Source organism: Prenolepis imparis, unplaced genomic scaffold, assembly GCF_030444845.1.
Source record: "Prenolepis imparis isolate NDT839.2.m4 unplaced genomic scaffold, iyPreImpa1.0 SCAF_50, whole genome shotgun sequence".
In the NCBI taxonomy this organism is placed as follows: Eukaryota; Metazoa; Arthropoda; class Insecta; order Hymenoptera; family Formicidae; genus Prenolepis; species Prenolepis imparis.
In genome coordinates this window covers 159,158-184,707 of record NW_028141208.1, presented here as the reverse complement: position 1 = coordinate 184,707, position 25,550 = coordinate 159,158, and the positions used below count along the sequence as shown (strand labels likewise).

Genomic DNA, 25,550 nt, shown 5'->3' with positions numbered 1-25,550 from the left:
TTAGGAGGGGTGCAGATCCTGCTCCCCATCCTGTGTCCCGCAGGTCTGCCTGCTTCCGCGCACAACACGCACTTGGAAGAGTTTTGGCAATCTTGAGCTTTGTGCCCCTCTTCCCCACAATTGTAACAGGTATTTCTCCTGTCCCTGTCATTCTTGCATTGCGCCTGCACATGGCCCATGCCCATGCATTTGTAGCACTGCACAGGCCGTTCTTTTAGAAGTTCCACGGTGGCCATTATCCAGCCAATCTGGATTCTGGCCACCGCTAGTATCTTCTTCGCAGAGGCAAGCGGGCACTTCACCCAAACGGTGCCTAGGGCTCTGGCGGCAAAGCGCATTTTCCCAACTCTTACATCGTCTGGGCTGCACTCTCCCACCTCCGCTAGCTTCCTTCTTATTTCTTCATCTGTTGTGGCCCTATCAAGGCCACGAACACGTAGTTCAGCCGTTTTAACCGGCCTTCCTACTCTGACGCCTTCAACGTCCTTTAGGACTTCGCGGAGCTTATTCGCAAACTCATCTGCTTTGGTCCCACGATCCTTCCCCTTGACCTCATAGACCATTGCACCCGTGAAACCTTTTTTTTTTTTTTTTTTTTTTTGCGTGTGGAAATGCGCGACCGCATACCCTCACACCTCGGGGGAGGTGGGAGGGTTATGTGGGGCTGGGATCAACGCCACCGGGACTCAAATGCGTCCCGGGGACTCCCCCGACCCACTAAAACCACACGGTGGCCCTCTGAGCGCTTGTACTGCGGCCCCGGGAATCGCTTTCGCATGCTCCGGGGCCGCAGTACGCTGAGCTTGCGCTCCCCTCCTTGACATAAGGGCCGGGTTTGACCCCGGTCCTGAAGAAGAGAAGTGGGGCCACCCACCTCTCTTCCCCTCGTGGGGGTCTGCGTGCAATGAGTCCTAGAAGCCCCCGCTCCCAGAACTCTGCAAGCCCCCCGCCCCCTGTACCACGGCTCCTTCCGCCCCCAAAAGGGGGTTAGGATTCGGCCGCGGGCCAGGGGGCACCTACGAGAGACCTCCAAAGAGGAGGCCTCCCTCAGCGGGAGGAAGGGGTTCCAGGTCTCCATCCCGTGGGGTGAAGACCGTGTCCCCCTCGTCCCGCTCCTCCATACTCCTCCCTCCCACGGCGGGATGGGAGGGACCGACCGGCAAGCCGGTTTATGTCCCTCCCACTCCGCCGCCTTCTTCTCAATCTATCGCCGCTTGAGCAGCGAAGCGACGACGCCGGACGCCGCCCCTTCTTCTTCTCATGGGGTCGGCGTCCGGATCGCCCTCCCTTTCTCTTTCCGCAACCTCCTTCCGCGAGATAACGTCCTCGCAGAAGGAGGCGACGGCGTTCCATTTTTCCTGGCTCTCCAATGTAGCTAGGACCACAGTATAGAGAGCCAGGTCCTCCCCTATCACATCGGTCAGGGCACGACGCTGCACCGCCCACGCCGGGCAATGTTCCAGCGTGTGCTGCGCCGTGTCCCTGACCTCCGTGCAATGGTGACATCTCGTCGTTGCCTCGCGTCCCGCCTTTTCGTGCAGGTACTCACCAAAGCAGCCGTGCCCGGTGAGCACCTGCACTACTCGGTAGGTGAGTCCGAAGGGTCTCTCCAGCCATTGGTCCAGAATCGGACGGATGGCCCCAACAGCTCGCAGCCCCGCTCGTGGAAGGAGAAGCTTCTCCTTCCATCTGTCGACCGCGCGCTGCCGGGCCCTCGCCCTCTCCACTTCCGCCGCTCTTTGTGTCAGGGCCAGTCCCCGCTCGCGGAGGTCCCTCTTCTGATTGTACAGTTCTTTGTACACCTCCGCTAGCAGAGACCATGGTATCGACCCTGACACCACACACGCTGCTTCTACGGGGACGGTGCGATAGGCTCGGACAAGCCTGACAGCCAGCTGCCGCTGCAATTCATGCAGCGACTTTACGCTGGCGACCGTCAGGCTGCCCGACCACACCGGAGCCCCGTAGAGCGCAATGGACCCGACCACCCCCATGTAGAGGCGGCGGGTCCTCTCCTTGGGCCCCCCGATGTTGGGCAGCAGTCGGCCAATACTGTTGACCGCCGCCCTAATTCGAGGGGCCAAGCGACGAAAGTGATCCTTCCAGTCCCAACGGCTGTCAAGTGTTAGTCCCAGATATTTCATCTGGGGCTTTACTTCCATTCGGACCCCTTCTACCGAGATATGGGACCAGGGCGGCCCCCCCCTTCGTGCCCCGGAGAAGAACATGATCTCTGTTTTTTGGAGGGCCACCCTTAGTCCCAATGCGCGAATCCGGCGAACGACGAGAGTCACCCCCGCGCGCGATCTGCGCGCGGCTTCGTCCCAATTTTCCCCACGGGCCAGCACCAGCGTGTCATCGGCATAACACACCAGGTGCAGGCCCGCGAGGAGGGCGCCCCGCAGCACCCAGTTGTATCCAAGGTTCCACAGGATTGGTCCAAGGACCGAACCCTGCGGAACCCCACAGTATACTTCCCTTGTGTGCAGCTGTTTGTACCGTCCCCTGTATGTGATGCACCTATCACTAAGATAGTTCCCGATCACCTCCTGAATATAAAGAGGCACCTCGTGATAGCGAAGCGCCTCTCGTATATATCTCCAGGGCAACGTGTTGAAGGCGTTCGATATATCAAGGCTCGTCGCCAACAACACGTCGCCCCGGCGGACCGCCTCATCCGAGAAGGCCTTCACGCGCAGCACCGCATCTATCGTAGATCGACCTTCTCGGAATCCGTACTGGCAGTCCGCCAGATCGGGCCCTACCCGTGACAGGTGCAGTCTGAGGCGGGCCGCAATAATACGCTCAAAGAGCTTGCCCGCCTCGTCCAACAAACAGATGGGACGGTACGCCGCGGGAGAGTCCGCGGGGCGCCCCTCTTTTCTCAGCAGAACGAGTCCCGCCTCCTTCCATATGCGGGGGAAACGTCCCATTTTGAGGCAGTTGTCAAACAACTGCCTCATCCGGCCACCGAGAATGCTCAACGCGATAGCCCAGGCCTTTCCTGGGATCCCATCAGGCCCCGGGGCGGTATTTTTTGCCCGAAGCCTGCGGATTACCCGCACCCGTGAAACCTAACCTAACCTAACCTAACCTAACCTAACCTAACCTAACCTAACCTAACCTAACCTAACCTTTTTTTTTTTTTTTTTTAACGTGTGGAAATGCGCGACCGCATACCCTCACACCTCGGGGGAGGTGAGAGGGTTATGTGGGGCTGGGATCAACGCCACCGGGACTCAAATGCCTCCCGGGGACTCCCCCGACCCACTAAAACCACACGGTGGCCCTCTGAGCGCTTGTGCAGCAGCCCCGGGAATCGCTTTCGCATACGCCGGGGCCGCTGCACGCTGAGCTTGCGCTCCAAACCTTGATAAAAGGTCCGGGTTTTACCCCGGTCCTGGAAGGAAGAGAATGGGGCCACCCATTCTCTTCCCCCTCGTGAGAGCCCGCGTGCAATGGATCTCCGGAGCCCCCGCTCCAAAGATCCTGCTAGCCCTCCGCCCCCTCGTATCACGGCTCCCTCCGCCCCCGGAGGGGGTTAGGATTCGGCCGTGACACGGGGGACACCTCCTGGGAGACCCCTCGATAGAGGGAGTATCCCTAAGCGGAAGGGAGGGGACCGTGGACCTCGCCCCGTGAGGCGAGGATCGTGTCCCCTCCGTTCCGCCTCTCTTTTGGTTTTCTCCCGGGGATCGGGCTCCCTCCGCCCCCGGAGGGGGTTGGGATTCGGCCACGGTCCCCGAGAGAACCTCCTCGCAAGGGGAGGAGTCGTCCCCCGAGAGGAACGACTCTCCCCCCCCGCCTCCGAGGCGGGATCGAGGGAACACTGTTCCCCCGATCCCACCTCCTTCGCACAACTCCTTCCCGCTATCCTCTCGCCGCGGCTGCGGCGAATCTCCTTCGCCGGACGCCAGCCCTCTTGCGACGCATCGGGTCGGCGTCCGGGTCTTCCTCTCTCTCCCTTTCCGCCACCTCCTTCCGCGTTAGGACGTCCTCGCAGAAGGAGGCGACGGCGCTCCACTTTTCTTTGCTCTCCAGCATGGCCTTGACCATGCTGGAGAGCTGCAAATCTCCCCCTATTGCGTCGGTCAGGGCACGGCGCTGTTCCGCCCATGCTGGGCAGAATTCCACTGTGTGTTGCGCCGTGTCCCTGACCTCCGTACAGTGGTGGCACTTCGTCGTTGGCTCCCTCCGCGCCTTATCGTGCAGGTACTCACCGAAGCACCCGTGCCCGGTGAGCACCTGCACAATCCTATAAGAGAGTCCGAAATCTCTCGACAGCCAATCCGATAGAACCGGCTGAATTGCTTGGACAGCGCGCAGACCGGCCCTCGGTCGGAGTAGTTCCTCCGACCATCGTTCCACCGCGCGCTGTCTTGCCCGTTGCCGGCCCACTTCTGCCGCTTTCGGTGTCAGGGCCAGGCCCCGCCTGGTTATGAGACTTAACCCCATCAAAAGTTATGAGACTTGGGAAAAAAAGAAAAAAAAAAAAAAAGCTGGTTCAGAATTCATAACTTTTCATTCTGTGTCGATTGGAGTACACTTGTAGTGTATGATTTTCAAAAGTTATGAGACTTAAAAAAAAAAAAAAAAAAAAATCGTATAGTTCAAAATGCATAACTTTCGATTCTCCATCGATTGATATATACTTATTTTGTATTTTTTTTAATAACTACGCAACATTCAGGGACGAAAAAAAAAGAAATATTAATAACTCGAAAACAATAAGTCCTTTATAAAAAAGTCCTAATACTTTTTTGTAGGGCTCGAAGAGAGGAACAAGATAGCCCGTAACTGGACCTTGTATCTCCTATAGTTTTCGAGAAAGAAGAAATATATGCATATTTTCGAAAAAAAAAAAAAATTTGTTTTATCTGAGATCTTTCGATGGCGAACCCTATCCGACGCACCCCTTCCCAACTTCCTACGACGCACCGTTGATGAGATATTGCCACTTCCGGTTTTCGACTTTTCGGCATTTAAACTTCCGGTCGAACCGAACCCAAACCCGTTGACCCCACCCCTCTACGGAGCACCGTTCTCGAGATATCGCCACTTCCGGTTTCCGACTTTTGAGCGTTTAAACTTCCGGTCGTACCCTTTCCGATCCCGCAGACCCCACTCCCGTCCGACTTCTCGTTTTCAACATAAAAGGTTGAGTAGTTTAAAAAAAAAAAGAATTAAAATAAAAAAAAAAAAAAAGCGGCGACTCCTTAGAAGCCACCTGTGGCGTACAACAAAGAAGGCCGCCTCGCCAACTACGCAACGACCGACCGACACGTTCAATCCCGTCGATCCTTGACTGCGCAACGACCGAGCGACGAGCTGGATCCAGTCATTGTTAGCTGTGCTCTCGTAGCGAGAAGATCGTGCGAAGACGTGCTCCCGACGTTGACAGAGGTAAGCATTTATATTAACTTAAACTTTTCTCATTTAATATTTTTCTTGTTTTTAATAGTTAATATTCTGAAACAGTTCAAATAAAGAAATGGAACCTCGTGTAATGGACGAGAGAGTTTTCCAGGCGCACGAGCGCGGTGAATTTGAGTAAGTACAATAGACGGAACGATAAGTCTTCTTCTCCGTTTTTAAACAAATTTTGTATTAATTATTTTATTGTTCTTTCAGTTTCCAATTAAGAGCATTTGTCATTCCGGTGCGTATTATGACAATCTTGCCTGAACCGTCACCGGACAGTGACGATACTGTGTCAATATATTCGGACATGTCATTTTCGGACGACTTGGACGTGGAGACCGTTGTCGACAACAACGAGAACAACAACGACGTCGAGAAGGACGAAGACGTCGAGAACGACGACGTCGAGGACGACGACGTCGAGGACGACGACGTCGAGGACGACGACGTCGAGGACGACGACGTCGAGGACGACGACGTCGAGGACGACGACGTCGAGGACGACGACGTCGAGAACAACGACGTCGAGAAGAACGACGACGTCGAGGACGATGACGTTGCAGAGAAAAAACAAGAATCCGAATGAAATAAATTGAGTCCGGAATATTAAATAAAAAAAAAAAAAAAAAGACTCTGTAAAGACCGTCCCCACCTCCTCGTGGTAAGAGTCGGGCAACGTAGAGAGCCTTCCTCAAGGCATCTCGACGGCTAACGGGGCTCCGGCATAATAATCACAAAACGGTACAAGTCTTGAACGAAAGAGCTCGACGAGACCTTTCATCCGAGACCTCGACGGCTCCTCCAGCTGCTTCCGTTCCCGAGATATTAACGAAAAACCATCTCTAGAGATAATTAAAAATTTAATATCTCGCGAACCAAAAGAGATAGATTGACGTTCCAGGTCTCGGACGAAAGGGCTCGACGAGACCTTTCATCAGAGACCTCGACGGCTCCTCCAGCTGCTTCCGTTCCCGAGATATTAACGAAAAACCATCTCTAGAGATAATTAAAAATTTAATATCTCGCGAACCAAAAGAGATGGATTGACGTTCCAGGTCTCGGACGAAAGGGCTCGACGAAACCTTTCGTCCGAGACCTCGACGGCTCCTCCAGCTGCTTCCGTTCTCGAGATATTAATGAAAAACTGTATTTAGAGTGTTACGTCCTGTGGACTGCACGATTCTTTTCTCCCCGATTTACGCAGATTCGCGTTCCGCGAACATATTAATTATAAGACCGAAATTAGTTATAAGAATTAAACGGAGAAAGACAGTGATTGTGAAACAACTCGATCGGTGAGATTACGAAACCTACACTTTGATCAATAAGTCATAGGTAATGTTGAAATATCACGATCGACACACGCTATCAGTAGACCAAAGATCGGAATTAGGAAAGAACTCTTCATACAAGGAAGCAATACGTTGCGCAAAGGGGATTAAACACCGAACGTATGACTATGAGTCACAAGAAAAGAGGACGCCCTTTGCCCTATAGGAAGGGCAGACGAATAGTATAAAAGCAGCGAATCTTCCAAGAACGTACTATTAATTCCGCCTACATCGTGGCAGTTACACACTTCTGGATCCTCGCATTAAACATACATTGTGACCATCGAGGCTCAACAACCAGCTATCAGTCAACCTACACCTTCGCCCACACCACTCGAAGGAATTATCGATCCTGAGGATCAACCTATAGCTGCCAACCCGCTCACCAAATAATATACAGCCAACAGTGAGTACTTTCATTCTTCTACGATCACGGAAGTGAATAAATCCCCGGAATCGCGACTAAACTTAATAAGTAGTGGAAATCGCTGCCCGTCGAGCATTGAAACGCGCTCTCCGATTGAAACGGGACGATCAAAAGCCAACGCGAATCCTCAACCGCCTCATAGCACATCAACGTTACACACACACTCATATATAATTGTTTATACATGTCCACAAATTCAAATGTCTAATTCTCTGAATATTATTAAGATTTTATTTTTTTTGAATAAATGATAATTATTTACATTACGCGAATTTAAAGTCTTATTTAAACCCCTGCGTTCCTTCATATATCCCCCGAGATCGCACAAGGTCCTATCCCGCGTAAAAGGGATTTAATTCCCTTACCGAAAAGAACCGACGAACGGACCCCTGAAATAAGCCAGGTAAAAGCGACTATCCAGTCGTTGACCTGCAAAAGGGCCAGACAGTCCGTTCGACCCGAAATCACTCCGATTTCGGGAAAACGCTGTTACGACCTTCGAGCGGCCTTTCCTTCGTGCAGGCCAGGACGTAACAGGAGTGATATATACATTATTTATGAAAATGACAGTCCTGATGGTAATAGATATTTACGAGAATTATATCAGAGTATAAAATACACACATATATAATGCGCAATATTTCTTATAACTCGTTTATCTTTGTAGCCGAAATGTATCATTTTCGTGATATCTATTAAAAAATAGTTTCACGCACACCGCGATTTTTCGGAATATATTATCTTTATACGGCCTTTCGCGATCCCCTATTCAGCGCTGATTTAATTACAGACTAAATATTAGCCGCCGACAGAGAAGGAGATTTTCATGGACATTACAACCGGTATTGTGTGGTGCGGACTAATAATAATCCAGCGCGGTAGAAAGAGAGGCCGGAGCGGAGCGCGTTTGAAGTACGTGTATTGTTAATGTATTGCGTAATTAGGTGCATTGCACGGTTAGGAACGGTAGAAATTCGGTTTCGCGCAAATTTTGCCCACCGCGCGATATTCACCAGGTAGGGTTGTTTTACCACGTTAAATCCACGCTCTACGCGCGGGATTGTGTTGCTCTCTTTGTCCGGGATAACTAACAGCCGCGTTGATGCGGACGTAGTCAAAGTTATCGCGCGAAGTATGCGCTAAATGTTTGATGCGTCACCCCTCTCTCACTCTCTGACCTCGTTCGCCATCCCGGGAGCTGATGATACGCGTCACGCTCGTGCGGAAAATAAAACAACGAGGTTTTTCCGTTTGTACACATAGACAGGCAAAACGCCGGAGTTCGAGATCTCGGTTATAGCTTGTAGGGAAAAATTCATCAGAATCCGAAAGCCGCGCGGAGCAATCCTCTCGAGAGATCGGAACACACATCCGGCGATTAGGTTTTATATATCTCTCGTGCAAGCTCGAAAGCTGACTTTTCCGCGCGCGCGACCGTTTATTCCGGCTCCATGATCTTCATCTTTCTGTCATGACCGTAAAAGACACGCGGTAAAGCTGCAGAGGGAGGATTATGGAAAACTTGCTGAAACTCGGCCACTTTCCGTGATTGCGGCTACCGTTGGGCGCTGTCGTTGCTTCTTTTTCACGACTTTGTGGGTTATTTACGTCTTTCCGCGCGGGTTGTCGGCTATCTCGCCTCTTATCCCCTTGCTTTATGCTCTAAAAGGGGTGGAAGGAGCGAGAGGTGGAGGACGCAGGTGTAAGCTCGCCGAAAGTTTTCATTTCTCAATCTTTTCGTGAAACAACATGATCTATTACTATATTTCTCGAGAAGCTTGTACTATTTGATGTGCTAGGTATAGAGAAAGTAATATTGTTATTTAATAAAGTTTCTGTAGTTGAATTGTGAACATTTCTAATTATATCAGTATCATCGTTAACATTAACATTATTCGTTGGAGATAATACTTTCATAGGTGAATTAACCGATTGTGAAACAACATGATCTATTACTATATTTCTCGAGAAGCTTGTACTATTTGATGTGCTAGGTATAGAGAAAGTAATATCATTATTTAATAAAGTTTCTGTAGTTGAATTGTGAACATTTCTAATTATATCAGTATCATCGTTAACATTAATTATTCGTTGGAGATAATACTTTCATAGGTGAATTAACCAATTGTGAAACAACATGATCTATTACTATATTTCTCGAGAAGCTTGTTAAAGTTTGCGCTATATTTGGACAAATCTCACTGCTATTTGATAAAGATTGACAATCTTTTTTAGTTATCATTCGTTTCATTTTCCGTCTTTCCATTTGAGATTTTGCTTTTCTTTCTTGTTTATTACACTGGAATTCTTCTTCTTCTTCAGCAGTTCGAACTACTTTTCTTCGAGGTATAATTAATTATTAGTTTAATAAAATAATTAAATAATCTAAATCAAAGTCAATTTCAATTCAACATCAAACCAAAGTCAATTTTAGTTCAAATTAGAGCCAACTTTAAGAGACAACCACTGTCAATTTCCATATTAAAATCAATTTTAATTTTTGTATCAATAAATAATAATTAAATAATAATAATTATTATAATAATACTTTATCAGTTTTTATTTATTTCAGTTTAAAATTAATTAAATTAGTATAATTAATTTAATTTAATATTAATTTGAAAATAAAAAAAAATTTTAATCTTATAATTTTAATAAAAATTATTTTTAATTCAACAATTTAAAGTAAAATTAATTCAAATTAAAACATAATTTTAATTAATTAATTTGAATCGAAACTAACTTTAAACTAATAATTTAATTAAAATTAATTTTAATTTAATAATCTAATAATAAGTTAAAATTAATATTAATCGAAGTAAAAATTACTTTTAATCTAGATGTAAATAAAAACGATTTAAATAAAAGCTAATTTTAATTTAATAATTTAAATCACTTAACTAATTTAAATCATTTAACTAATTTGAATCAAGTTAAAACTAACATCAATTTAAGTCAAATTTTAATCTAATAAAAAATCCAAATTACAATCAATTTCAAATCATAATCAATTTCAATTTAAGTCAAACTTCAATCCAACAATCCAAGCCTCAAAATCAATTTTAATCCACTAATCCAAATCACAATTAATTTTAATTCAATCAAATTTCAATCGCTAATAATTCAAATCATCAATTTGAGTCAACAATCAAAGTAACAACCAATTTCAATTCACAAATCAAATTTCAATTCATTTCAGTCCAACAATCCAAGTAACAACCAATTTCAATTCACAAGTCAAATTTCAATTCAATAATAATTTCAAATCAATAACTACTCACAACCAATTTCAATTCAAGTTTATTTTCAATCTAATAATCCAAATTACAATTAATTTCAGTCCAATAATCCAAGTCACAACCAACTTCAATTCAAGTAATGTCAAATTGCCATTCAATTTTATATCAAATAAAATTCAATTTTGGTAAAAATAAAAATTAATTTAATTTCAACCAAACAATTTTAATTAAATCTAGTTTTATAATTTTTTTTAAATTTTAATCTTAATTTTTTTATTTTATTTACTTTTTATTATTTTTTAATTTATTTTTTTACTTTTATATTTTTCAATTTTTTAATTTAATTTAATTAAAAAATTTTTTAATCTAATTGTTTATAATTTAAATTAATTTTAATTAAATAATTATAACAATCAAAACTAATTAATTTAACAATAAATTTAATCACAACTAATTTCAATATCATTTAAAATTAAAACTTTAATATAATAATTTATAATAAAATAAATTTTAATCTAAAAATTTAAATTAGAATCAATTGTAATTAATCCAACAATTAAATTAGTAAGTTAATTTTAATTTAATAATTAATATTAAAATCGATTTTAGTATAATAACAAAAAATTAAAAAAACTTTATTTTTAACTGAATCTAAATAAACTGCGACGTCTTTGCCTCTCTCGAGAACGCCGCTCTCGAGAAAGCGACGTGCAATGTAAATCGGGAGCGATATCTATCGAAACGTAGGTAGGTGATACGGTAACGAGATAGGTAGTCAACGGTAATGCGGTACTTTACAGTATAAACTCTATGCTAATAAATGGGCGCCAGGCGCGATTTCTCGCGCCACGGTAACTAGAATCTCTTAAGAAACTTGATATAAAGGTCCGGCTGCGCCTAGCTCAGTGTATGGCAGAGGGGCGCGATTCTTTGGTAACGCTAGAGAGAGATTCTGGAGGAGAGGAGGGAAATTATTTGACACTCAATATTCAATAATTAATTAACAAATATATTTAACACATAACATTAGAAGGACATATACAATTGATACAGTAATAATCTCGAAATTACAGGAAACGATTACCTTACGGTGGGAATCCACGTGCGAGGTAATCGGTACACACGATATATAAACATATTCGAATCGAAACTAGCTCCGGTAGCGAACAATAGGTGCGAGAAGGTAAGCGCGGTATACAAAAACTCCGGAATGTGGTCGCAGCATTCCTCACGCGCGCGAGACTACAATCTTCACAATCGATATCTCGAAATGTCGGAATATTAAGGAACGGTAATTACGGTATTAACGAGGCGTCCCCAATGGCTCACCACGATGATATATAACGTTATTTGCCATGAAAGTCCCTCGAACAGGCGGGACGAGACGATATTTACGGAATCTTTACGAAATGAAACAAACGGTAATTTCGCGCTATATGTACGACTCTCGCCGAGTTCCTCGCAATAGATACGGTAACGGTAACTCGCAGAGAGCGACCACGCACAAATTCCGAGGTTATTTAACGCGATCTTATAATTCCATCAAAAACACGATACGATACGATACGATACAATACAATATAATTCTCGAGTCTTAACTTATGACGACTGTCGGCGGCAACTTCCCTGAGAGAGACACTTTCGCGGAACCCGGTATGAGCCAGTATCGCGGTAACAATTTTCTGGAGCAACTATGCTCCGCTAAACGGAAACGGTAATTCGGTATAAAGCTGTCGATTTTACTCGACAGACTTTAACCCACAGCACGGTAATACACGACACTAGCTGGACCGGGAACAATTTCTACTCACGAACTACCCGAGTGGCGGCTTACAATAGGTTCGCAAGGCTGATCGATTGTCGTCCTGGAGTCCCTCTCACTTGTTCCGTACGCCAGACAGAAGTGACTCTCCGAGAGAGAGTCCTTAGGTCCCTCGAGCTCCGCGCCGATTTCTCGCGCATCCTATCGATATTCGGTCGCCGTGGGGCCGCCGGGATCCGCCCATCGATCCTTCGGCGCCCTCGTCCTTGTACCCGTGATTTTCGGAGACTCGCTTCCCGTTCTTTCCGGTATCGTGGCGGTATCACCTCATAATTCTTGATTTCCGGGGTTTGAATTGGCAGGCTGGCCGGGCCGTCATCCAATCCTTCCCGCAGGTGTTTATGGGCTGATATAGGGCCCTCTCCTCACTCTGCAGCATGAGGGGGCCTCTCGGTATCCTTTAGCGCTTCCATCAGATCTCTAGAACAGTTTATAGTTTAAATAATATCTCGGGATGGCGGTAGCGACGGGAACTCGATACATGACCTTTGGCACGGTATCCATTTACGGTAGTTTCCTCCTTGGATCTCCGGAATCTTGCTGCACATTTCGTTGAGGAATCCTCCACTCAGTTAGTCGTGTCACGGTTATTTCAACCCACATTCGCTCAATACGGTAACGCAGGAAATATTATACAAACAAAAATAACAATAAAATATAATCTTTTCGCTTTAAGGTCGCTATCTCTCAGGGTGTGAGAAGCAACCCCAGGACGGCTCTCCCCTTCCCTCCCCGGTCGAGCTATTGCCCTTGTGACGGCGCTCAAAAGGCGTCACGTCACAAAACTTAAATTTGATAATATATATATTGATAAATGTAATATATATAAAAGCAGAATAATACATTTTTATACATATATAAAATTTAAATAATTATTTGAAACAAACTATATGACAATTTTGGTATAAAAAAAGATATAAATAAAGGATATTTATTCTTTTCTTTATATCTTGTCTCTCTTTCTCTCTCTCTCTCTCTCTCTCTCTCTCCCTTCTAACTCAATCTCCCACTCTCTATCTTCTTCTCTTGATGAAAATCTTCTTTTTTCTATATCTTTTTTATTTCTCTTTCTTATTTTTTTTCTTTTAATTGTTTTTAACCCCTCTTCTTTAGGCTTTTCTATTAGCTGTAATAAATTATTTATTTATTAGATTTTGTATAATAAAATAAAGTGATACATATTTATACGTACAATGCATAAATGAATACTTATAATATATATACACATGTAATAATATATATATAATATATATAAATATACATATATGTGTATATAATAAATATATATATGTAATAATATATATATATATATATATATATATATATACTTTTGAAATATAGAAAAGATTAATTTATCGCTCATTTTTAAATATTAATACTGCTTTAATAATCAAGTCAATAACATACTTTTTTATCTGTGTATTTTCTCTCTATCGGTTATGTATCTTCTCACTTTCTCTATATCTTTCTCTCCCTCTCTTTGCCCCTTTTTTTCTCGATGAAAATCTTTTCTTTATTTTCTTCTTTATTCTATTTCTCTTTTTTTATTTTTTGTTGTTTTTAATTGTTTCTTCTTATTTTTTAACTATTTATAACCTGAAATATATTATTTATTTATTATTTCTTTATTAATAATAATATTAAGAATTTGCAGGAAGACATCTGCTTGGCAGCAAAATGTTGTCCAAACAATATAATTTTTAAATATGAAAAAGATTAATTTATCTCGCTCGCCATTAAATATTAATACTCCTTTAATCGTCAAGTCAGCGCTGTAAAACCACACGCGGCAACAATTGTCGGTGTTCAATATTTAAAGAATTATTAAAAGAGTATTAATATTTAAAGACGAGCGATAAATTAATATTTTACATTTTTTAAATGTATATCATTTGGACAACATTTTGCTGCCAAGCAGATGTCGGCTTGCACAGTCTTTTAATTTCTGCCACGTATTTAATTATTAAATACTGACCAATGTCGCCGCGCGGTTTATACATGAACTTTACGTGAACTTCAAATGCTTTAAATGCTTTATAGCTTTTTTATCTATAATTAATTTATCGCTAGCCTTTTATTAATACTACTTTAATAATAAAATCAGCGCCGTATTAATTGCGCGGCGACTATTGGCGGTATTCAATATTTCAAGACGAGGCAAAAATTGAAAAAGTGTGCAAGCCGACATCTGCTTCGCAGCAAAATGTTGTACAAACAATATACTTTTGAAATATGGAAAAGATTAATTTATCGCTCGTCTTCGAATATTAATACTACTTTAATAATCAAGTCAGCGCCGTATACATACTTTTTTGTCAGTGGATCTTCTCTCTCTCTCTCTCTCCCCCTCTCTCTCTCTCTCTCTCTTTTTTTTCTGAGAGAAGACGTGTCAAACATCGCTCTGCAAAAGTGATAACTTTTAAGTGATTATATAGTGAGGGAGAGTGGCGAAAAAGTATTGAAGTAATAGTTGCATAGACCGGGAATAGACATGAGTGTTATCTAACAGGAATATGCTGATTTGTGAGCGTGAGAGTTATATTTCGTGTATTGAGGCATCGAGATTTCACGCGACAGGTAGACATTAAAGGTGGACACAAAGCGCTGACGTGTGAATTTGGACAAAGGTAATTGACCGCCTATGCTGGTATTAACAGCTTCGGCCGGTAATTATCGATATGAACGATGAATATGACGAGTATCGATGCTCGGCATGTAAGAAGGCAATAAAAAATCAGGTTGTTGCATGCAAGTCTTGTATTAAACTGTTTTATCATCCAGGATGTGCAAGTAAACATAACATTTATGATAGAAATCGCTAACTGGTGTCGTGTCCTGGCCCATTTGAGAAATTTACAATTGAAAGTGAAGCAGATATGAAGAAGGCACCGACAGCAGCGGGGAGCAGCAGGGAAAGACAAGGATCTACAGGATCTACGGGTTCGTTTACGACATCAAGCAGTGGAAATAGAATATCAGGAGCGAGTGGATCATCGAGTATTGACGTAAAAATAGATTGGCTTGTAAAAACTGTGAAAGAAATAAAAGACGAAACAGCATGTAAGAAGGAAATTAAAATGATGGTTAAGGAAATAGTTCGAGAAGAATTTGGAAGTATTAAACAAGAACTGGAAGACTTGAGAAGAATTATACAAGGAGGAGCGGGTGGACTGGCAGGGGGAGCTCAAAGATGTTATAGTGAAGCAGTTAAAGAGAAGGAAAAAGAAAATATTATAATTGTCAAACCCAAGGTGCAACAGGAGAGTGAAGCAACTAAAAAACTGATAAAAGAAAAGGTAGATATCAAGAATATGGCTATGGGAATAACGAAGTTAAAAAAAGGAAGTAAGGGAACAGTGATTCTCGGCTGTGAGACTGGAGAAGAAATGGAAAAGCTAAAGGCGACAGTACAAGCCAAGCTGGGCGAGAACTTTAACGTTACTGAGTCACCGCGGATGAAACCTAAGATAAAAATTGTCAATATTGGCGAGGAAGAAATGGAGTTGAATGATGATGATTTAATAGGTACAATTAAGAAGCAGAACAAAATTGACGTGAAAAATGAAGGAATTCATATGCGAATAGTGAAGAGAATAGTTAAAGAGAAAATAAATGAGAAATATCAGTCCGGAAGAAGAGGAAAAGATGGTATCGTAATAATTGAAGCAGATGAAGAGACTCATGAAGTAATGTTAAGAAAAGGGAAACTGAATGTAGGATGGAGAAAGTGTCCTGTATTCAATCACATTAACATTAAAAGATGTTTTAAATGCTGGGGTTATTATCATATTGCAAAGAATTGAGCGCGTAATGAAACATGTCACAAATGTGCAGGAAATCACAAGGTGAGTGAATGTACAGCGACAAAGAAAAGATGTATAAATTGTATGTTTAAGATTCAAACATACAATTTGAAAATAAATGATGAGCATGGCGCACTTGATCCGGAATGTCCGACTTTCAAGAGGGCGATACAGGAGGAGAAGAGGAGGGCCGGATGGGAGGAAGATAAATAGCAACTACAGAAGGAAACGGAATTAATACTGTATACAAATGCGCAAAGTTTGATGGCGCATAAAGACGAGATGCAGCATCAGATTATGAAGAAAATGAATCCTGCGTTCATAGCGTTATCAGAAACCAGAGTGACTGCTGAAATTGAAGACTGTGAAGTGAACGTAACGGGGTATAGTATGATTAGATGTGATGCTGAAAACAGAAATACAGGAAGGGTTCTTTTATATGTAAGGGACGATATTAAATATGAGATAGTATTAGTAAAAAAGTTAGAAGCGAATTGTTGGTGTGCTGCGATTGAGGTGAAAGATAAATTGTATAAAGGAGTGATAACAGTAATATATCATTCACCGAGTTCATCGCATGGTGAGTTCGTGAGATTTCTGGAGGATATAATAGAAGAATTAATAATACGGGGAGAATGTATAGTAATAGGAGACTTTAATATAGATATTATGTTGGACTCGTTTTATACAAAGAAGTTACAAACGACAATGTTGAGCTTAGGCATGAAACAATATGTAAATAAACCGACGAGAATTACGAAAGATAGTAAGACAATTATAGATTTAATTTACGCTAATAATAAAATAGAAGTGCAAGTAATTCATGAACCTAAAATAACGGACCATGCGTGGTTAAAAGTTGATCTTAATGCGAATAAAATTGATAATAAATACAGAGAATTTAATGCTAGGAATTTTAAAGAGTTTAATGTAGATGAATTTATTAAATTAGTGGAAAATAAATTAGGAAAAAGATATGAATGTCAGTGTGAGAGCGAAGAAACTTGTCGATAATATAGTAGATGCGTTGGATGCTACAGCACCTAGAAAAAAATTTAGAATTCCGAAAATATGGGAAGGGAAAAAGTGGTTTTCAGATGAAATAAGGGAAGCAGCGGCTAAAAGGGATGAGGCGTACAGTAAAGCGTTGTATGATGACACGGATAAAAATTGGTCACAGTTTAAAATCGAAAGAAATGCAGTGGTTAAACTAATCAGGACAAAGAAAAAAGAATACTATGAAAATATGATAGATCATAACAAGGGAAATCCGACATCTATGTGGAAAACCTTAAAAGAAATAATAAGGGGCGAACCAACGGTTACAAAAAAAATAGAGAATATAGATTTTGAAATATTAGATAATACTGAAGGGTGCAATATAGCTAATAAATTTAATTTATATTATATACAGAGTATTGAGAACATAGTAAAATCTATAAGTAGAGATAAGTTAGGAAGTCCAGGTAAAAGAATTATTTTTGTTATTGAAAGCGAGGGAATAATGGAAAATTATGAGATGATTAGAATAGAGCATTTACAAAAAATTGTTATGGAACTACCAAAAAAGAAAGGCACGGAGGAGGGATTAACTAGTGATATACTTAAAGCAGTATTTTACGTAATAAAAGAGGAATTTATTGATATAATAAATAACTCTTTGAGGGAAGGTTGCTGTCCAGAAGGTTGGAAAACGTCTACGATAATACCGATTCCAAAAATAGAAAAAGCCAGAAAAGCAAGTGAATTTAGGCCTATTAATATGTTACCAATATTCGAGAAAGTATTAGAATTAGTAGTTAAAAAGCAAATTGAGGCGTATTTAGAAGATAACTGTATTATAACTGTATAGGAAAGTCTATTCGAATCTTTCATAGAGTGCCGTGAGAAAAGAAAAAGATCTGGTTGCTATGCAGCTGTTTATCGTGTTTCGTTTTATGTTTGAATCGACACGATGCGCATCGTACAGAAATATCAAGATCATCAGAGATACATCGAAATATATTTGGTTAATTACATATATCTGGTTAGGAAGGTCGACTTTGTCCAATTGGGGACATCATGTAAGTACATATCATGATAGTCGATACCTTCCATCAAGCCAATTATTTGAGGCTAGCCATAAGGTGATCATCCAAATTCTATCTTTGCCTTATGGTGATTAATATATTTTTGCCTTATGGTGATTTATATCTTTATCAAACAAATTCTATCTTTGCCTTATGGTGATTAATATATCTTTGCCTTATGGTGATTTATATCTTTATCAAACAAATTCTATCTTTGCCTTATGGTGATTAATATATCTTTGCCTTATGGTGATTTATATCTTTATCAAACAAATTCTATCTTTGCCTTATGGTGATTAATATATCTATGCCTTATGGTGATTTATATCTTTATCAAATTAATTCTATCTTTGCCTTATGGTGATTTATATTTTTATCAATCTAATCTTATCAAAGCTGATTAATATTTTCTCTGCCTTAAAAGGTGATAACTGAAAACTATAAAACTCTTATTCATATTTTGCCTTACGGTGATATTATCCATAATCATTTTTATCTTGCCTTACGGTGATATCATTTAATTCATATTTTAATTATATTTCCTAATTTCTTTAGAGACGCAGGAATTCTTTACAGATATATATATATATATATATATATTTTCTGGTTCCTGTTTTAAATCCTATAAATATTCTGGTTCCTGTTTCTAAGATGAAGACAACTCCTATATAACCTGTACTACATTCAGTCCTGTACATAATATGAAATAACGTCGTAAAACAAGGAAGGATTATACATAGCAAGAATATAGAAAGAATTGATATTAATCTTGGAATAAGAGTTAAGAAGTTATGTTCGGTACGTACAAAAATTACATTTTATTGTTATCGAACATTTTTTGGTCCTTCGAGCCGGATACCAAGCTTTTCAAGATGTCTAATATAGAAGCAAAGATCGCTTTACAAAAAAGTCGATTTAATCTAATACAAGATGCAGCGGATTTTGATATCGTAGAAATTTCACGTTTAAATCGTCAATTAATTAATACACGTTTGGATTTACTTGATCAGAATTGGTCTAAATTTCAAGTAGAACATGAAAATTTATATCTTGAGATACTTTCTGAGAATAATGATCAATCATATATTAAAGAACACGTGTATGAACGTTGTCAAGCGTTTTATGTATATTCTCGTGCTAAATTACTTACATATCGAGATGATTTAGAAACGGTAGATCGGCAATCTCGACCTACTCATTCGGAACATGTAGCATCATCTACCTCACAATTACCTCGTAGTGCATTGCCTCGTATAAAATTACCAAGCTTTTCAGGAGATTATCAATCATGGAGATCATTCCATGATTTATTTGTTTCTTTGATTCACGATAATGAAGATTTATCAAACGTTGAAAAGATGCATTATTTGAAGACATGTGTAACTGGTGAAGCGGCTCGGTTAATGTATAATTTGCCTATTTCTGATGAAAATTTTACTGTTGCATGGGATATATTAGTTTCAAGATATGAGAATAAACGATTTTTGATTACTACTCAATTGGATAGAATTACAAATTTAAAGCCGCTTAAAACAAAATGCGCTCAAGGTCTCAGAACTCTTTTGACAACCATATCAGAAGTTATTGGTGCTTTACGTGCTTTGAACTGTGAAGTAGATCATTGGGATCCATTATTATTACATCAGCTCGTAAGAATACTTGATCCTGAAACTCGAGAAGCATGGGAGGTTAAACTTGGTTCAACCTCTTCATATCCGACTTACTTACAATTTGAAGAATTTCTTATTGGGAGGACACGAGCTTTAGAGAATCTTAATTTACATAATAATACTTTTTCTTCTGGATCACATAAGGATAAGGATCATTCCTCTTTTGGAAAGTCTCGTACAAAAATAGCTGCTCATGTAGCTACATCATCTAATCAAAATTCTTTTACTAATTCTTTCATTTGCCCGCTATGTGGATCTTCACATTTTTTAGCAAAGTGCGATCAATATCATTCGAAAACTCAGCAACAACGAAGGGATATTATTATGAAGCATCGACGATGTTTTAATTGTCTTGGCCCACATGTAGCAAGCAAATGTAATTCTTTAAAAAGATGTCTCAAATGTGGAAAGAAGCATCATACTTCAATTCATGACATCAACGTGTCTTCATCAAAACATTTTGGTGAAAAATCATCTAAGATAGATAATGCTCAATCTACTCAATCTAAAGAAAATCCTCAGTCACAACCTTCAATAGAATGACAAAACAAATTATGTGCTCATCAATCTGGACAAGCAAATTCTTTACTAAAATTTACGTTATTAGCTACGAGTAGAGCCATATTACATAAAAATAAAGATGTAAATTTTGCAGTACGTTTATTAATAGATCAAGGATCAGAATTATCTTTTATTTCAGAAAATTTAGTAAATCATGCACAACTAAAACGCAGTTCAGCTTCAATACCACTTCTTGGAGTCGGTGGTACATATTCCGGTCACACTAAAGGAAGTGTTACAATAAAATTACAGTCCATCTATGATCCAACTTATAATTGTACAATCGAAGCCTACGTGTTACCTCGTCTAACAACTAAATTACCGCCTTTTAACGCGTCTTGTCATACTTGGTCTCATATTGCTGGACTTCAACTTGCAGATCCTGATTTTTTTTGTTCTGGTCATATTCATATCATTTTAGGTTCAGATAATTATGGCTCGGTAATTCTGCCAGGATTAATACGAGGGGATTTGTCAACGCCTATTGCTCAGCAAACTATTTTCGGATGGGTTCTTTCAGGACCAATATCAGAAAATGATTTATCTAATTCAGCAAGAACGTATCATTGTACTTTGGATCATGATTTACAAGATCTTATTGCTAGATTTTGGAATCAAGAGGAACTACCTACTACAACGGAATCTAAATTAAGTGAGGAAGAAGAAGAGTGTGAACGACATTTTTTGTCTACTCATACAAGAGATGCTACTGGAAGATATGTTGTACGTCTTCCTCTAAAATCAAATCCTTCACTTCTGGGTGATTCAAAACAAAAGGCACTATGTTGTCTCAATAGATTATTTCAACGATTTACTTTAAATCCCAAGTTTCAAGAACTCTATGTTGATTTCATAGAAGAATACAAAACATTGGGTCATATGATGTTAGCTGATATTTCCGGAAATAATAATTCTCCTATACACTATTTACCACACCATGGAGTTCTTCGAGAAAGCAGTCGTACCACAAAATTAAGAGTTGTTTTTAATGGGTCTAGCCGTACAAACAGTGGTTATTCTCTTAATGATCTGCTTCACGCAGGCGCAAAACTTCAGACAGATATTTCAGATATTCTTATATGGATTCGTACACATCGATTTCTTTTTTCTACAGATATAGTTAAAATGTTTCGACAAATTGCTCTTAATCCTGACGATTGGGATTTACAAAGGATATTGTGGCGAGGTTCTGAAAATCAACTGGTAGCTTTTAGACTCACAACTGTAACTTATGGACTTGTCTGTGCTCCGTTTCTTGCATTACGAGCATTACAACAATTAGTAACCGACGAAGGTCATCATTTTCCTAAGGCTGTTATTCCTTTGACAAAGGGAAGATATGTTGATGATATCTTTGGAGGAGCGGATTCAATTTCGGAAGTTAAAGAGATTGTCAATCAACTTATTCAATTATGTGCAGCGGGTGGATTTCCTTTACAAAAATGGAGTAGTAATTGTAGAGAGATTCTGCCAATGTCGATGTCGGGTGAAGAATGTGAAGAATCGTCATCTGCTGTGGAAATTGAATCTACACTTTGCAAGATATTAGGTCTTATTTGGAGACCCGACTCGGACACGTTTCATTTTTCAGCTTTACCAACATCTACTACAAAATATACTAAAAGAATAATTTCTTCTGAAATCGCAAAATTATATGATCCATTAGGACTTATCGCACCTATTCTCATAACAGCCAAAATCTTTCTTCAAGAACTCTGGTTAAGAAAGATTGAATGGGATGAACCTCTTTCTCAAGACATGCAATATCGTTGGGAGAATTTTAGAAAACAACTTCAGCATCTAGATCAATTAGCAATTCCTAGATGGTTTGGTTATGTTCATTCCAGTACTTCTGTTGAAATTCATGGATTTTCAGATGCATCAGAATTAGCCATGGCAGCTGTGATTTATATAAGAATTTCCAGTAACGATGGTAAAATATCTACTCAACTGATTTGTTCCAAGACAAAGGTTGCACCAATTAAACGGCTTACGATTCCACGTCTTGAACTTGTTGCGGCTTTGTTATTAGCGCGATTAACTGTACATACTTTAAAAGCACTAGCACTTTCTGACGTATCGGTGTTTTGTTGGTCTGATTCATCTGTAACTCTTTCTTGGATTTCGGCTCATCCAACCAAATGGAAAGATTTTGTTCGTAATCGTGTATCTACTATACAAGAATTATTACCTTATGGATCTTGGCATTTTGTTCCTGGGAAAGAAAATCCTGCGGATTGTGCATCTCGTGGTTTAAGGCCAGATCAATTAATTAAATTTGATCTATGGTGGAAAGGACCAAATTGGCTTTCTGAGTCTCCATCATCTTGGCCTTCTTTCAAGTGTAAAGAGTTACCGGAAACTGGTTTGGAAGAACGATCCAGACAAGTCATGATTGCTGTCACCCATCAACCTTTATACTGGGAATTGTTGGATAAGTACTCTTCACTCATGAAATTATTACGAATTACTTCTATTTGTCGCAGATTTATTCGTTGTCTCCGTAGAGAATCACAATCAACACTGATTAAACATCCCATAACACCCATGGAAATCGAGAAGAGTCGTAATTTTTGGGTACGAATTGTACAACAAGCATGGTTTTCGAACGAGATTCGTATAATTTCTAATAGAGAGCATTTGCCTAAATCCAACCCTTTGATTCGCCTTACACCTTTTATAGACCATGAAGGATTACTTCATGTTGGAGGTCGTCTCCATAATGCACAGATAGAGTCTGACACAAAACATCCACTTATTATACCAAGAAGATCTTCGTTAAGTACTTTGATTATTGATGATGCTCACAAAAGGACGCTACATGGAGGTACTCAAGTTACTCTCGGTTTTTTACGAAGTTCATATTGGATTATCGGTGGAAGAGCACCTGTACGTTCTTACATCCTAAGATGTGGAAGGTGTGCACGGTATCGCGGAATTCGAGCGAAACAGCTGATGGGTCAATTACCATCATCACGTGTGACTCCAGCAAGACCTTTTTATAACACAGGTTTAGATTATGCTGGTCCCGTGATAATGAAGACTTGGAGAGGGCGAGCGGCAAAAACTTATAAAGGCTATTTAGCTATATTTGTTTGTCTCACAACATCAGCAATACATATAGAAGTAGTTACGGATTATACCACTGATGCATTTATAGCTGCCTATAAACGGTTTACTGGTAGAAGAGGTATATGTGCTACGCTACAAAGTGATTGTGGAACAAACTTTGTTGGAGCAGATGCAACTTTAAGACGTTTTTTCAAGTCATCTTCTAATGAATTACGTGACCTTGCCTATCTTCTCGCTAAAGATAACACTGAATGGAAATTCAATCCTCCATCAACCCCTCATTTTGGAGGAAAGTGGGAAGCAGCTGTAAAATCTATTAAATTTCATTTACAACGAATTTTAAAGGATACTATATTAACGTATGAAGAAATGACAACGATAACTGTACAAATAGAAGCAGTGTTAAATTCAAGGCCATTATGTCCTTTATCAGATGATGCATCTGACTATTCACCCCTGACTCCAGGACATTTTCTTATTGGAGAAGCACCAACTACATTACCGGAACCGAGTCTATTAACTGAAAAGACATCTTTGCTTTCACGCTGGCAATTACTTAAACAGAAAGTAGATCATTTTTGGTCAAGATGGTCTATAGAGTGTTTACAAAGGTATCAAGCCATTTCTAAATAGTATCGCCCTTCGAATGAAATAAAGGAAGGATCCTTAGTATTAATTACGGATGAGCGTTACCCGCCAGGAAAGTGGCCCCTCGCAAGAGTCATACATTTACATCCAGGACCAGACGGTTTAACCAGAGTTGTTACAGTGAAAACTGCAAACTCTATTTACAAGAGACCTATAACAAAATTATGTATTATCCCAACTGATCCTGAAATTCATTCAACAAATCTATTGTTGAATGCGGGCGGAGAAAATGTATAGGAAAGTCTATTCGAATCTTTCATAGAGTGCCGTGAGAAAAGAAAAAGATCTGGTTGCTATGCAGCTGTTTATCGTGTTTCGTTTTATGTTTGAATCGACACGATGCGCATCGTACGGAAATATCAAGATCATCAGAGATACATCGAAATATATTTGGTTAATTACATATATCTGGTTAGGAAGGTCGACTTTGTCCAATTGGGGACATCATGTAAGTACATATCATGATAGTCGATACCTTCCATCAAGCCAATTATTTGAGGCTAGCCATAAGGTGATCATCCAAATTCTATCTTTGCCTTATGGTGATTAATATATTTTTGCCTTATGGTGATTTATATCTTTATCAAACAAATTCTATCTTTGCCTTATGGTGATTAATATATCTTTGCCTTATGGTGATTTATATCTTTATCAAACAAATTCTATCTTTGCCTTATGGTGATTAATATATCTTTGCCTTATGGTGATTTATATCTTTATCAAACAAATTCTATCTTTGCCTTATGGTGATTAATATATCTATGCCTTATGGTGATTTATATCTTTATCAAATTAATTCTATCTTTGCCTTATGGTGATTTATATTTTTATCAATCTAATCTTATCAAAGCTGATTAATATTTTCTCTGCCTTAAAAGGTGATAACTGAAAACTATAAAACTCTTATTCATATTTTGCCTTACGGTGATATTATCCATAATCATTTTTATCTTGCCTTACGGTGATATCATTTAATTCATATTTTAATTATATTTCCTAATTTCTTTAGAGACGCAGGAATTCTTTACAGATATATATATATATATATATATATATATTTCCTGGTTCCTGTTTTGAATCCTATAAATATTCTGGTTCCTGTTTCTAAGATGAAGACAACTCCTATATAACCTGTACTACATTCAGTCCTGTACATAATATGAAATAACGTCGTAAAACAAGGAAGGATTATACATAGCAAGAATATAGAAAGAATTGATATTAATCTTGGAATAAGAGTTAAGAAGTTACGTTCGGTACGTACAAAAATTACATTTTATTGTTATCGAACATAACAGAACATCAGTCAGGTTTTAGAAAACAGTATTCGTGTGAAACAGCGATTCAAACAGTCATTGACGAATGGAAACTGGTAGTTAGTGAGGCAAAAATGGTGGGGGTAATTTTCATGGATCTCAAGCGAGCATTTGAAACGATAGATAGAGAAAGACTGTTAGAGAAATTATATCAATACGGAATTAGAGGAA

At 39.8% G+C, this 25,550-nt stretch overlaps 2 protein-coding genes across 2 annotated transcripts; one reads left to right on the top strand and one right to left on the bottom strand.

Moving 5' to 3' along the window:
• Positions 1–3,870: 3,870 nt before the first annotated feature.
• On the bottom strand, positions 3,871–4,455 carry LOC145947176 (uncharacterized). Its single transcript, XM_083056967.1, has one exon. The coding sequence runs from the start codon at positions 4,453–4,455 to the stop codon at positions 3,871–3,873; it is 585 nt and encodes a 194-aa protein (XP_082913093.1).
• A 10,865-nt stretch (positions 4,456–15,320) lies between these two features.
• On the top strand, positions 15,321–24,048 carry LOC145947175 (uncharacterized). The gene is made up of 6 exons (XM_083056966.1): positions 15,321–15,536; positions 16,075–16,085; positions 16,304–16,431; positions 20,765–20,995; positions 21,458–21,892; positions 22,010–24,048. The coding sequence occupies exons 1-6, from the start codon at positions 15,321–15,323 to the stop codon at positions 24,046–24,048; spliced, it is 3,060 nt and encodes a 1,019-aa protein (XP_082913092.1).
• The last annotated feature ends 1,502 nt before the right edge of the window (positions 24,049–25,550 follow it).